At 28.7% G+C, this 15,768-nt stretch overlaps 1 protein-coding gene across 1 annotated transcript in view; it reads left to right on the top strand.

The window, feature by feature from the left end:
- The first annotated feature begins 4,333 nt into the window (after positions 1–4,333).
- LOC107451808 (AFG3 like matrix AAA peptidase subunit 2) overlaps positions 4,334–15,768 on the top strand; it is a 42,983-nt gene continuing 31,548 nt past the window's right edge. Inside the window, exons 1-5 of the mRNA XM_016068035.4 lie at positions 4,334–4,678; positions 6,475–6,634; positions 8,431–8,527; positions 10,883–11,042; positions 14,347–14,418. Coding sequence (XP_015923521.1) covers positions 4,619–4,678; positions 6,475–6,634; positions 8,431–8,527; positions 10,883–11,042; positions 14,347–14,418 — 549 coding nt within the window. The 5' untranslated portion in view covers positions 4,334–4,618. The remainder of the gene's footprint in view (positions 4,679–6,474; positions 6,635–8,430; positions 8,528–10,882; positions 11,043–14,346; positions 14,419–15,768) is intronic.

Raw genomic sequence — 15,768 nt, 5'->3', positions numbered from 1 at the left:
AAATGGATTAAAGACGTAAGTTTGCTTGCTACTCTGAACATTCTAAGATAGCAAAATATCGGTAAATCCACTGAAGAGAAGATTAGCCTACATAACTTCTGTGAGGCTTGCAGAATTGCATATTCAACCTGTATTTTTTCAAGAGTGGAGACTAAAGACCAGGTTTACGTGAATTTTGTGCAAGCCCGGGAAAGTGCTGTTCCTTTAAAAATTATAACAATTCCACGAATCGCTTTGTTTAGATGATTAATTGGAGCTGGATAGAAAGAACTGTTATTGTTGATTTAAAAATTCCAAAACTCGAAACATTTTACTGGACTGACTTCAGTCTCATATTGTGTTGGATTCAATGAAATATGAGACACATGTTTGGAACAGTGTGAAAGAAATAAGATGCTTGGCAGAAGTAGAAGAATGGTCCCTCTGATTTGAACCCCACAGACCGACCCTACAGTGGTTACTCCGGCGAAGAGTTTTTAAAGATGAAATAGTGGGAGTGACCAATATAGTTAACGAACCCAGAATCACGGGTGCTTGAAAGTACCTTCAGCCCCGAAAAGGAAGTAAACGGCAAAGAGCGTAAATAAGTGTTGACAGCTCATGATGAAGTTTCTATATGCCCAATGAATGTATTATAAGAACTTTCATTCTCAGTAGAGAATAATACGGCCTATAGAATGGATTTTTTGTTTTGTCGACAATTTAGAGAAAATCAATTTATGGCACGAAACTGATCTGTCATATACTGAACTAGAAACAGTAGAAAAAACTCTATTCGTATTGATTCAGAAAAAATGCTTCATAGGTAAGAACAAAAATCTAAGAACATTTATTGACAAATCAGGAGTTATTAGAGTCAAAAACCTGCATCCTGTGTGTATCCTGTACTACTGCCATCAAAACACCTATTGATTTCCTGGAAATACGTGGAGTTATTTCATGTTGAAATTTCTTTATTATTGGGCAATTTAGGAGGGAACTTTTTAATCTGCAAAGCCGGGAACAGTTGCTCAATGTTGTGTAAGCTGTAGAAGATTCATTGCTAAAAGAACCGAAACGGAACCCATTGCTTTGCCAGTTGTACGAATTCGAAACACTGTAATATTTCAGATGACAGGAATATCTTTCCTGCTCAAGATGAAAAAGATTTCTCAACACCATGACATACATCTCCAATGGATTCCATCACATGTTAATATTGGTGGCAACGAGATAGCAGATAGATTGGCCAAAGAGGGCAGTGTGGAAGATATGCCCACCAGGTCATCACTTACTTATCAGGAACTTTGCTCCAATGAAAAATATAGACAAAAATCAATCTGGTAAACTCCACCTAGGCATCTCCTGGCACCCTTCTGGGAATCAATTGCGATCGAAGCTCCCAGACTGCCTTGGCCAGATTCTCGACTGGTCACCTAAAATGTCTAACATTCGAAAGTGGCACAAAAATTTACCCGATTTGTAAAAATTCTGTATCCAACCAGCCTCACCGAAACATATACTTGATTGCGTCAGACTGTCCAAGGTGGACTTAATTTCCTCTTCTTGTCATCGACTTCCTGGCTGTCAACAACTTTTTGGAGTTGATCTGACTAATGTCAGATCTATGAGGATAAGCAACAACAACAACAGATGACAGGAATCGATCTGGCCGGCCCCTTGTATCTGAAAGATGGTCACAGAGAAAGATTTTTGATTCGAAGTTATTGTATTTCCTAAGATGTAGTGAATAATAAAGGAATTTTTTGTAGCTTTCTTGCGATTTTCGAATTAATGCTTTCATTTGGCAAGGCATGTGAAAATAATAATATTTTAAGTCAGAGATTTTCTACAACAGTTAATTAAGTGTTAACTTTTATTATTACAGAGACATTTTTGAGGCTTTGATCTGGCAACTTCCTTACTTATCCAATTTACAGAACAATAAAGCTTTAAAGTTTAACTCTGGAACAAAAAAGTGTAAAGGATAAATAATTTAAAGTTTATACTGAGTATTACTTCTTTGTCTTTGTATTCCAGAAATTAAGAAATCAAGGTAAACAATTCTTATTAAATGATTCTCACAACATATACACAGGAAATAAAAAAAAAAAACCTCATCTCATGATTAATAATGGCAATCAATAAAAGTGAGCTTAAAATCATCTTGTTTTGTGGTGTAACTACCACTATAAATATAAAATACCAATTCACAAGTATATAAGACATATTAACTTAATTCTATCTAGAGGTACCCTTTAATAGATGAAGGCTAACATAGTCGATTAGAACATTCCCCTCGTTGGTGACCCGGGCGTGATATGAACTTGCCAACAATGATGGAGGGTCCACTTAAAATAGCTGATTTGCTTAAAAATATTCTGCCCAAAGGAAAAAAATTCCAGTGAAGAAAATAATCTTAGGGTCAATAAACAATATTGAAGAAAAAAAATAATGAGCGAAATGATATAAACAAAAATGAAGAAAAGAAAATGAAGGGAAAAAAATGAGAAAAATGCTATAAACAAAAAATTAAGAAGGAAAAATAATGAGCGAAATGCTATAAACAAGAAAATGAAGAAAGATTAAAATTTGCAAAAATTATATAATTAAATAAAAAAATAAAATAAAAAAAAACAAAACAGCATAAATCAACTTTGTTCATCGAATTCTATCACAAATAAAATTCTAGAAGGGAAGTAATATGGTGTAACTATATATATACAACTATAAATATTAAGTACTAATTAACCTGTATATAAGACAGGTTAACTTGATTCTATCTAGAGGTAACTTATGATAGATGAAGGTTTACATAGATGATTAAAACATTCTCCTCAGTTTTGCATACGGAAGTTAATTATGATAGGGGCATTAAAATGCACCTTAGAGTTAGTTTTAAAACAACTCTAAGGTGTTTTATGTATACAACACTGTAATTTTTGAAAATATATAAATTAAAAAAAAGAGAGAATTTACAACTTTAAAAAAATAAATATTAAAATTAAAGTGTGCCAAGATATTTAAAAATTTACAAATAAGAAAAATCACTAAAATTAATCTAACCCTTTCAGTTTCCCATAAAACTACGATGAATTTCTAACACTTTATTTGTTACTTATCATTATCACTGGTTATTTAGTTTATCTACTTATCATAGATTTCGAATTTTATAGAGAATTACAATAAAGATATTTTTGATGTTCATAATTATGCAATAATCATATTGCAAACCCTGCAAATTTTGGCTGTAGTGCTGCTATCTAGGAGGAAGGATAAAAAGCTTTTTACGTTAAGTAATTTCTGACAACAAAATCTGCTCAACGATTATTTTTCAGTAAACCAAAAATGTTTCTATAGCTTGGATTTGAAACTGTTTTCCATTCTAACAGTACAAAAGAAAAATTATTATTCCTCTCGGAAAAAAAAATCTCTCTATATATATTTATTATTCTAAAAAAGAACTAAGGGAAGAGGTATCACTTCGTGTTCGAAATGTTAGTATGAAAATAACGAGCTTTTTTCTTACACTGATGCTGCTCTCTAGTGACAATTATGAAACACAAAAGTTTCTAGTTTTTCTTTAGAGAGTTTCTAGTTTTTCTTACAATTTTATTCAACTCGTACGTCCTTGAAAGAATTTTACCTTCCCCCCTCTGCTTTTTTTTTGTATGAGAGAGAGAGAGAGAGAGAAAGAGAAGAATATTAAATAAAATAAAGAAAACTTTGATAACTGGAATTCTACTCATGGATAACTTATCAAATTTTCATTCTGTGACGTAGCTAAGTTAATTTTTAGCCGAACTTAAAGAATAAGACAAACATTTTCCTCTTAAAAGTCACTTCTTTTCCCCGAATATAAACAAAAACCCCGGTTCTGAAGCTTGTGGAGAGGATTCCGCTCCCAAAAATGCACAAAGCAAAGCTCGTCACGTAATAGAATCAGTCAAATATCTTTTTCTGCTTCTTGGATTGCTTAACTTACGAGGCAAACATAAACATGAAACCAAACAGTTCAGAGCTTTCGCTCCGTTGTGCATTCGAAAAAAAGATGAGACCCGTTTTGAACTCTGAGCAGTGTGCAGTGCATACTGTGTTAAAAAAAATGGAATTACCAGTGTGTAATTTTCTAAATGGGGTTCTTGCATTTCCTATCTTCGTCGAGAAAGATGGTTCTGATTGTTGAGCATTTTGCGGAAAATTTTTTTCACCAATCAAATTCTCATTCTCCATCAACGGTGATCAAAAGTGCGTGCACCTCATGCAGTAGCATTGGCCATTTGTTCCTCGTGTGTAGCTCTAGTGCGACAGAAATAAAATACTACAACTACTACTACTGATTTCATCAGAATGCGGAGTAAAAGGTTACAAGCGCTTCTACGTTTCATTGATTATATCACTTTCGTTCATAATAATTTTTTTTAAAACTGTTTATTTTCAGTTTTATCAGTTTCTTTCTTTTTCATAGGACAAATATTACAAACTCATTGAACTTGAGTTCGAACTATTACAACTGTTCAGACTTTATAAATTACATCAACAGAAGATTGTTTTTAGCTTTCCTTATATAATAAACAAACTTAATAATAGTTTAAATGTTAAAACTTCAAAGTCATATTTAATTTCAACAGTGATTGCAATGTCTTACAGATTATGTCGCTCGGTGAAAGTATTGGAGCCATATTTACTTAGAATTTTAGTGAGTACTTGGGTCTTCTTTTCTTTCCCTAATATTTTTCCTAATGGAAAACAAGAATGCTTTTGTTTTTCTGATTATTCGCTAGATGATTGCAACTAGAATAAATTTTCTTTAGATTTCGCAAAATTTAAAGGACCAGATATGTGTGGGGAAAAAATTTGTCTACGAGATGTCGACAAATTATACTCTTCAATTTGCTTCTTTTTAACTTCGTTTTTTAACTTCAAATTTGCTCTTATAAATTTTTTTAATAATATTTATTTATATTGATGTGCAATTATATGTAATCATACAGATGTTTATTCAAAGTAACTACAGAAACTTCACATTGAAAATATTTTTATGGGAAAATTATGTTTTTAGTCAGTTATATTAGAACGAAAAATATACAGAAAAACCTCGAAAATTATTGATAGCATTTAAAAATAATTTGTAACACTAGGTTTTTTAGTTTGTATAAGATCTATTCATTAATGTAAAGTATTAAGTTGCCAGGCTGTAAGTTACTGAAAAAAAGTGAAATAAGTTCTGTCGTAGACTAACATTGAGATGTAGATTGAAGCTGACAACAGTGTGAACGACTTTAATAATTCATGTTAAACTAATTTAAGTTTAAATTATAAGTATTTTATAAAAAATAGTCGAATTAAAGAATTTATGAAATGAAAACCGATACAGTGATACATATTTATGAATAAACCCGATATACCTGAAGTGACATTTCGTTGATATTTCTTGAAGAATTAAGTTAATTGAGGAGGAAGAATCTGAATTATTTAAACTCTACCTATACTGACTGGCTGTTCTTAGTCCTATTCAGGGCCCGACTTAGCCTAATTGGGGCCCGAGGGCAAAAACTTTGTTGGGGTCTTCCTCTGCATCACTAACGAAGAACCGAACTTAACGGAGGTAATTAAATTTTTCATTTCATGATTGATATATAACCAGGGGTTTGTCCAGGCCAAATTTACTACCTATTAGCAGTACCTTCAAAAATTCACAGAAAAACGTAGACAGACCCCTGATAACATGAAAATTGACTAGAGCCTAAAATAGCTATGAAGTCCATCCCCCTCCAATGGTCAGACAAAATATCGTTTTGTCCATTTTATTGATTTTCTGATAATTTAATTCGAATTCGTTTTTCTGATTGTCAACTTTGTCATCTAGCTGCGTAAAATTAATATCCTTGTTGAAATAAGGCGGAATTAAGCTAAATTTTAGCAATTGTGATGGCTTAATTAAGCCAATCAGAAACCCGTATTTTTGTGGACATATTGCATTTTGTGATATGTAAAAATACAGATTTTTGATTCGCCAAATTTGTCTGTCATAATTGCGAAAATTTAGCTAAATTTCGCCTTATAAAGCTATGAATTTACAAAATATAGATTTTTTTTGTGTTCATATTATAGATTAAGGAAGCTATAGATTAATAGCTAACATTAAATTAACAGATTTTACAATGTTTAGATATTTTGTTTAAAAAAAAGTTCAATAAAGAAGGAAACGCAAAATAAACTTTCTATTCGATTTGGGGGCCCTCTCTGTTGTGGGGGCCTGGGGTAACTCCCCCCTATGTCCTTGCCTTAGTCAGGCTCTGCTCACATTTCAGTTTTCTATGGTAGGTATAAAAATGGTTCTATGGTTAAAAAAAAAAAAATTAATTTATTCATTTCTGTGAAAATGAAAATTGAGTACAGTAAGTATTTTAGCCAGTGATTATTTTTTTAAATAATAATTTTGAAACTTATTAGTTTCACACATGATGATTATTATTTATCTTAATTTTACAGAGTAATTTTAAATTCCATCCTGCTTTAAGAAGTTATCCCCTGGGATCTTTGTACCATTTGCAAAGGCTGTGTGAGAAAGTTCCAAAAGGATTTGAAAAGTATTATCCCAATGGAAAGAAAGCAAAAAGTGAATCACCACAACCCTCAGAAAAAGAGACTGGTACTTTACTTTTTTCTAAGTTGTTTTTATGTTACTAATTTTTAAGAATACAATCTGCCGATTTGATTTACATGTGTATTTCACACATTGAATTTGAGTCCCATTCTTGAAAAATTTTCTCCTTGTCACATTTTTTTTAAAATATAGTTTTCTTCTTCTTCTTGAGTTTTGAATAAAGATCATCCCTTAAAAATATCAATGAGTGTAGAGACAGTGACAATGACTGAATTTGAGAAATTAATTTATATTTATATAACAATGTAGCTGTTTTCTAGAGATAGAGTGAAATCTAAAAAGCCAACTTTGCAGCAACCTTTCCAGATTGTTTTGTGAACGGCTTAATACTGCCATCGCAAATGTCAATTGTTACTTGAAATTGTGTCAATTGTGACTTGGAATAATGTCAATTGTGACATGAAATTGAGTCAATTAAATATTATATTTCAGAGACAGTTTAAGTGTTCACACTCAACAGAATTTCCTTAAATAATTATTATGCTATTTGTAATTGTGAATTCAATGTTTTTTTTTAAAAATATTTTTTGTTAAAATGTGTTTTGTGAAGTTAGTAATATTAATGAAATGTGATAGTAATATTTTAATAGTTCTTTATATAATTATAAATTTAGGTTTTTTCTACTTATTTACATAAAATATTATTAAATTACAGTTATTTTAATTTCTTAAGGGAAGCAAGACGTTTTCGATGTCGAAAAAATAATTTTTTCAACCATATCGACAAGCCATTTTTTCTTAATATTAAATATATTTTAAAACTTTAAACTTTGCATTTATATCAACTACATATTAATATCATTCAATAACAATAAAAAGGAATTTAAAATGTTTATAAATTTCATTTTTATAAATATTTGAAAATTTAATGTAAATATAATTTTTTTTTTACCAGACATAACTTTCGGTACGCTTGTACAAAAAACAAATCATTGTAAAGTTATGAAAATTTCTATGCTTGTACATATACCTTATTTACATTTAATTAACTATATAAAGTTTATTTTTTTCATTATAATTTTGTTTTACAGGGGAAGTTTTTTAAAATTAAAACGAATTTTTGCATTTTTTTCAGAAAGACTATATTTATTTTGCTTACATATAATATATTCTGTACATATTATGAAACAAACTATTTCACCTGATTTTTCAAACATATTTACATGAGTGTATGCCAATTTTTTGTTGATTTTTTATGTAGCAAATTTTTTGAGCGTACCGAAAGCTATGTCTGGTAAAAAAAAATTTATATATACATTAAATTTTCATATATTTATAAAAATTAGATTTATAAACATTTTAAATTCCTTTTTATTGTTATTGAATGATATTAATATGTAGTTTTCATAAATGTAAAGTTTAAAGTTTTAAAATGTATTTAATATTAAGAAAAAATGGCTTGTCGATATGGCTGAAAAAATCATTTTTTCGACATCGAAAACGTCTTGCTTCCAAGAAATTAATTTTTTTCAATTATTGTTTTTCTATTTTTGCTAACTTAATAAGTAGCTTAAAAAGTTATACTATTATTTAAAATAGATAGCAATTATAAGCTGTTTAAAAGCTTTTTTAATATTAGATTTTTTTTTCGAAAAAGAGTTTATTCTACTTGAGTTGGAAGAAACCTATTTCTTCTGGGATTCTTTTTTCCATATATATATATTTTTAAAATTTTTATACTCTGTTGAAGAAACATGCTACTCTTAGTCACAATTATCTTGACAAATTACATTGTCAGGAACAAGTGTTCAAAAGCATTTAATGTAGCTATTCACTTTCAGAGGATGTCACAAAGCCACCTTCACGAGATGTTCCGAGCAGCAAGAAACCTGAAGACTGGATATTCAAGCTGAATTTCGGAGGAAAAGGGTCGAATAAGTGAGTTATTGGAAAATTTAATGTTTGGTGTGTTTTCTTTAATATAGTTTAAAGAAATAGTTTATATAGTTTAAAGATTAAATATAGTTTAAAGATTTAAATAAAAAGAAAAAAAATACCCTTGCAGCAAAATGACTTGGGCCCTAATTGAATCAATATTGGCTCAATCAGTTGAATTTTGGCTCAATCAGTTGAATCTTGGCTCAATGAGGGTTCAAAGGGCCGTTATTTTCCGATATAGACCCTATATAGAATTGTCCGATTCACCAGCATTTTAAAGCCACTCTAAAGCCAATATCGGCCCTTTATAGAATTGTCAGATTTACCCCCTATATTTTATATTCATTATTCCGCCAATATAGGTTTTATATTGGCTCTGTAATAGATGCAATATTAAAAAATCTAGACATCACAATATTGATCATATAATGCCCATATAGAACCAATTTTAAGCCCAACTGGAGCATGTGATTTTGGATATGATTTTCCATCAGTTAATGCAAAATCATATGCTTTTCTTTAAATCAGATATTGCTCTTAAAATTAAATTATTAAATTTAATTATGATTGAAGTTGTTTAAGATTATTATTTCTCCATTTAAATTAGTTGAACTTTTTTAATTTTAAACATATTTTGAAAATATTCAAGCGTAAAATTTTATGATTAGGTAATTAATAGCTGACTTGTTGTAGAAGAAATGATTTACATGTTTTTTATCACTTGATTATGCATTTTTTTTAAAGCTGGCAATTTTTTTTTTGTTGCAAATTGTTTAGTACGTAATGAGAATATTATATGAGTTTGATAAAAAAAATTATGTGTTTATAATTTAATTTTTTTATTATTATTATATAAAATTTTAAAAAAATGTAATGTTTGTAAAAAGAATATCTTTAAATAAAAAAATTTAAAAATTTTGTGCAAAAAATTTTCAATTTGCTTACAATGTTCTCAAGACATGGTAAAATACACCAGTTAAATTAACGGTTAAAATTTTTAAGCGGTTGAAAATTTTTTAACTGTTCTCCAAACAAAACTATTTGGTCCCTGTTTCCCAGATAGGTTATCCCCTGTTGCGACATCAATCACTAGAATGGAGAGTTAGTCTAAATAATTGTATTATCAAAATAAAAATTTGTTGGTTGCCCAACAACCAGCCAGATTTACACTTCTGTGTTAATACAATTATTTAGACTAACTCTCCATTCCTGTGACTGATGTCGCAACACCCCCTATATTTTGGAGGCCGGAAATCCGAAGAGATAAAACAGTATGTTTGTTCAGAGAAAGTAAGTTTTTGTGTCTGATTTTGTAACTTAAAATATCGTTTGTTCTTATTAATTAACATATTTAAGGTCATCTTCTTGAACCTTAAAGATTACGTCCTAGAATGTGAAGATCTAATCATTAAAACAAAAGTCATTTAGGATTGTATTTATTTATTTATTATTATTTTTTTTTACTTTGTGTGTTGTACTGTATTGTGCATTTACTATAAAACAATTTTTAATGTGTCAATATAGTTTGAAATGTATTGTTATTAATTATTTTTAATTGTATTTCAATTATAATTATATTTCTAAAATTTCTAAGTAATTAAAAAAAATATGATTTAAATAAAATAAGTCGTAATTTTTTTTTTTTTTTTTCAAAAGATAAAAAAGCAATGAACCCTGTTTTTAGGAATTTTGACAACTTGTTTTGAGAATATTATATTTGTTTTTATTTATTTTTAAAATTTTCACTAATTCTTTGAGTGTCACTGTCGTTCTGCCATACCACATAGTAGTAGGACTGATGGGGATTGGTTATCCATGCACAAAGTTAGGAAGAGACCAGAACTATTGATTAAGAGGATACTATAGTGCTGAGGAAATTTTTCATGGCAAATTCTCTTTCTCCTTCATAAGTAATTTTAAATTTAAAGCATAGAAAAAGTGAGTTATAAATCTAGAATAAATCATTAAGTTTAAGATGATAAAAAAATTTTGATTTGTCCTTTACCTGAACTCATCAATTTAAGTTTTGAAACACCACTGGAAGTATAACAGAATTGTCAGTGAAAATTTTTCTCATGGTATAGCGTACTTTTAAGGGGTTAAGCTAAAATTATTAAACTGGTAAAATATTTTTTTAGTTTTAAATGAAAATTTATTTATATTTTTAAAAATTTTACTTTTTAAAATTCAGCAACAGTTGAGAATTCAACAAATGACTTGTACACCAAGAAACACACAAAACAATTTGTTTTAGTAAAAATTAGAATTTATACTAAAGAGGTGACTTCAACATCCACCAAATATTTCTTATTAAGCATAATATTTTTTTTAATTCTCAATTTTTTTCTTAAATAGAGGAAGGAAGAACCCTTTTAGTCCTGATGATGACAATAAAACTGTTGCATTTGCACTTTTTGGTACTCTGGGAGTTTTGGCACTGATCGCTTATAACGAATTTCGATACAAAGAAATTACCTGGAAAGAATTCATTAATTCTTATCTTGCTAGAAATTTAGTAAGTATTGCATTTTCCTTTTTTATTTTTTCTCATTACTCATTAAAAAAAAATTTCAATGAATTATTATGTTCTTTAATTTGCACTTACAGGTCGTGTATTGCATTTGATTAAAACATATATTATTTAAAATTACATTTTATATTATAACCTAACAGTTGAAGAAATAAATTTTAATAAACATATTTGTGCAAAATTTTGTAAAGTCATTGTAAAAAAAGAAGGTACTTAGGGAATATCCCATTGACCTGCACTTTGGGATTATCCTGACAACGCTCGCAAAAACACGCTAAAATTAAAAGCATACTGAAAAGCAATTTTCAAAATAAACAATCTAATCCCAGAAAATTTACCAAACAATAATAATAATAAAATAATGATAACAAAAAAAAGTGTAAAAATACTTGTAATTAAAAATTTTAAAAAGAATCAAACCAAAGTAAAATCCTCTATTTTTTTTTCTTTTTATAATTACACATTGGAGTTATTCTTGAATCTAACCATTATATTATTCTGAACAATTTTGGGAGCCAAAAATCCTTGATAGCTTTTAAAGAACATACAAGTCTTTATCCGTGTGCTGTTGCCGCCACATAAATTAATTTAAATAGGAATCCTACTGTTTTCAGGTAGTTCTGTGTTGTTTGTTCTCTTTTGTTAAGTATTGGGTAAGCAAATCCCAAATTTGAATCATTTTGTAGCAGAGTAAAAAAGAACAGATATTTCAAATCTAAAGAAAATTAATTCACATAGTCGAGGATTACACAGTAAAATATGATAAAACTTGCAGTTATTGGCAACGAAAGCTGCCCTTTGACGTTAATATTGGGTTTGGCGAAAATGGTCGTGGGGATCCCAAAGTACTGTAAAAATGAACACTTGCACATTTACGTCTTATTCTCTTGTAAATTTTTTAGCGAATTACATAAGCTAGAAAAACCTCACCAATGATACATTGAATTAGTTTGAACTGTCTTTTTTTTTATTAACTCAGCAACTTATCTAAATTTTCTTTGGTTTTGCAATATCTGAATCAAGCAAATTGACTTATTAATAGTTCCTTTGTTAATATTGAATTTTTATTAGTTTGAATAAATTTTTGTGTTCTTTTTCTGTAACTCAATCAAGTATAAACTCATCTCAAAACTAAATCATGTATGGGCTCAGAAATGTTCAAATGTAACAAATTATGTCTGTGACAAGTCTTAACTAAAACAATTGTCACATTATTCATTTGAGTAATATTTTTGTTCCACTTAAATATAAACATTTTTCTAAATTATTTTCATAAGATCAAAGATTTCTTTTGTTTTTATCGATATCGTGTTCAATCTAATCTTACTTTTATCTGCAGCTTGTCTGAAATATAATACTTGACCGAGTTTGAATGTTATGGGTTAGGGGCCATTTATATGTACAGTTTTTATAGGGGCCATTTATATGTACAGTTTTTAAAACGCCTTGTCCCATTTTTTTCTGTAATTATTTCCCATGCATCCTAATTATTTCCTTAGGTATAATATAATACCTGACCGAGTTGGAATATTGTAGGTTTATATTATGTGAGGACATGGGGCCATATATATATGCAGTATATTAGTAAAAAAATTTCCTCTGATCCCTTGTCCCACAATGGACTATTGCAGGAATGTTCTACTTTAACCATATCTTACTTTCATGTACTAAGTTATCTTACTAACTAACCAAGGTTAGACAAGTTTTTCCCAATTCAATTAATCAAAATTGTCACTGTTTTAACAGCCCTGTTTTTAGTTCTTAATCTTCAAAAAAATTTTGTGAACATATTTAACTTTATAGCAATCTCTGATTAAAATACAGTTTTGTTTCCAGGATGATAGAAACAGCAACTCAATTAACAACTAGAATATTAGTAGAATTCTCTGTAAAATTGTGTAAAGTTTTAGCAGTTTTGCCTTTGTTTTTAAATAAAATACTAATTTTTAAAAGTATTATTAATTAGGGTCCCAAACCCAGAAATATTCTTATACCCAAAATAGACCACAAAATATTCTTACTTTTCTCTCTCAATTGCTATTATGAAATTTTCTTTTTCTTTAATGTGGACTGGTTTTTCTATGTGTGTAAATCTTGTGTTTGTTTTAACATTTTTTTTAATCTCCTGAACAAATGGAAAACATTTTCTCAAACATTATAAAAATTGAGATTTTATTTAAAACTTGAAGCGAAATCATTCTTATACCTTACACTTCACATACTATTTAACTATCCTGTTTTACTAGGTTAAAACACTTCTTCAAATTAAATTGTCTACAGATTCATGAAATTTTGTAAAGTTTGATGCTAAGAATTAACATTCCCTCCTTTTCAATTGCATTCTCAGTCAATCGTTGTTTTTTCATCTGATCTTGTATTAGAAACTGTTTTAATGTGAAACTTAATTCATTTACTTTTAAATGTGTATTATGAATATTACATTATTTACTTGTCAGTTAAATATTTTTTTTAATTAAAGAAATTTTACAATTAGGCGATGTGTTAGAATTTAATAAAAAACACTCATCAATACCTACTCATCAGGTTTCAGAATTTCTAGACCTATGTTATCAGCATTGCACAACGGCTGCTGCCTATGTTTCTCAGACAAGTTGGTAGCCATTGCTCATTGCACGGTTTAAGAATTTTGTCGATTCTTTAAAAAAAAAACCTGATTTATTTAATTTAAATCACATTTTTTCATATATCTTTATTGTATGATACTTAAAAAACTTTAGTTTATAGTTAGTAGAATTCTGTATAGTTGAAATATTAATGAAATTGAATGATAGCAATAAATTTAAAAACAATATTAATGCATTTAAAATTGTTATACAGTTATTGTGTATACAAGTGCATATGTCAAGTTTATTGAAGATAAATTAAAATGCATCTTTATAAATTTTTGAAAAAAAAAGACAATAATTTTACAGATTGTCTTTCTCTTTTTTTTTTTAAAAAAAAAGAATAATAAAATGATATTAAAAAAAATTATGAAATAAGTTGTGTTGCCTTACACTAGGGGTGCACAACCTGTGTCCTTCCGATTTTGATGTGCGACCTGTGATAGTTTCTTGACGCAATTTTTTTCTTAAGAAATAAAAAATTTTTTTATATTTGTAAAATTTATTTTGTTGTGCTGTAGGATTCTTATTAATAGGGTTGTGAAATTAAAATTTATTTATTTTGTGATAACAGTTAGAAGATTAAGAAAAATGTTGTTGTAGAATTAATATGATTTATTCTGTTATCGAAAGTTAGATAATTAAAACTTGTTTGTTTGTTTCAGGTTGAAAAATTAGAAGTTGTAAATAAAAAATATGTTCGAGTAAAGTTTATTCCTGGTAATCAATTAGATAATGTAAGTATATCTGGTTATTGTATTCAATCTGGTTATTATATTTTGTTATATTAATCTGGTTCCAATCCAATCTGGTTATAATCCAATTATTATATCTGGTTATTATATTTTGTTCACTAAAGATAAAAATCATAAATATTTGATAATTTTATTTTTAAGTTTATATGGGATTTGTCTGTATGATAGTTCTTTTTTTAATTTTTTTCTCTTAAATATATCATTTTATTTTATCCTTAATATTCGCTATACCTCAAGCGCGAGCTTATTAAATTTAAGATCTTAAGTGAGGTAAATAAATTTTCCTACAACAATGAAAATAAATAGTCATTATTTAAAGCAAAATAAGTGAGTAAAAATTTGCGAAAAAGCTCTTAAATTTTTAATTCTGCAATTTAATTTAATTCTGTTGTTCAATTTCTGCAGGGTGCAGAGGGGCTCTAAAATTTTTTTTTTTACTACAAGTTTGTACATTTTTCTATGCACTTTCACAATTTATAGTTTCGAAGTTTTATAGTTTTTGTGCACCTAAACAAAATGTCACCTAAAGTTCAGCACTCAAAACAGCAGCAGGGGCTCTTAGAATTTTTTAAATTCAGTTGAACCTGAAGCTGAGATATTGAGTGAACCTGAATACTCAGTTTTAGTGAACTTTTTTAGTGATTTTGCCTAAACTCCCATTTAGATAATGTTATTTCAAACGTTTATAGCAGACAAATCAGAAATTGGTAGTTTGGTTATAGTGCACTCCAATTTTACTTCTCCAGATTTTCTTTTCAGTTCTCCATTTTTAACAGCTTCCCTGATAATCCTGAGGTATGCATATATTGCAAATATTTATTATCCCTAGAAAACTAGGGCATGGCAGAATTTGTCAGCACATTTTGTTTTATCAACAAGTCCGGGAGCAAAAAAAAAATTATAATCTGTTGTGAATGGAAGTTCACCAAGTTTTGTTTTGGTCGTTTTGCTGTTGGATTGTGGGACTGTACACATGTTTTGCACTGTTGTATATTCGATGGTGGCTGAATTTGCACAGAAAAAAGAGTCAAAAAAATTATGTATCACTTCACTGGTGTTTGGAAAGTATCAATTTGTGTTGTCCCTTGTTTTAAAAACTATCAAAGACTGATATTTAACTTATATTATTTGCCCGAGATAACTCTGGATAGTAAACTGTAAATGAAATTTTTTTTACGCATAAAAAATTTCTACTTAAAACTTGTGTATTACAAGGGAAGCAGTTAAATTTATGGGTGTTGAGACAGCAAACGGCAGTATTCTTTTACATTATATTAGGGGTGCACAACCTTTTTGAGTGAAGGGCCACTTGCACAGCAGGTTGATAAATGA

The sequence above is a fragment of the Parasteatoda tepidariorum genome, chromosome 4 (genome assembly GCF_043381705.1).
Source record: "Parasteatoda tepidariorum isolate YZ-2023 chromosome 4, CAS_Ptep_4.0, whole genome shotgun sequence".
NCBI classification, from domain to species: Eukaryota; Metazoa; Arthropoda; class Arachnida; order Araneae; family Theridiidae; genus Parasteatoda; species Parasteatoda tepidariorum.
Note: the sequence above shows the minus strand (reverse complement) of the source record. Positions and strands in the feature narration are given on the sequence as shown.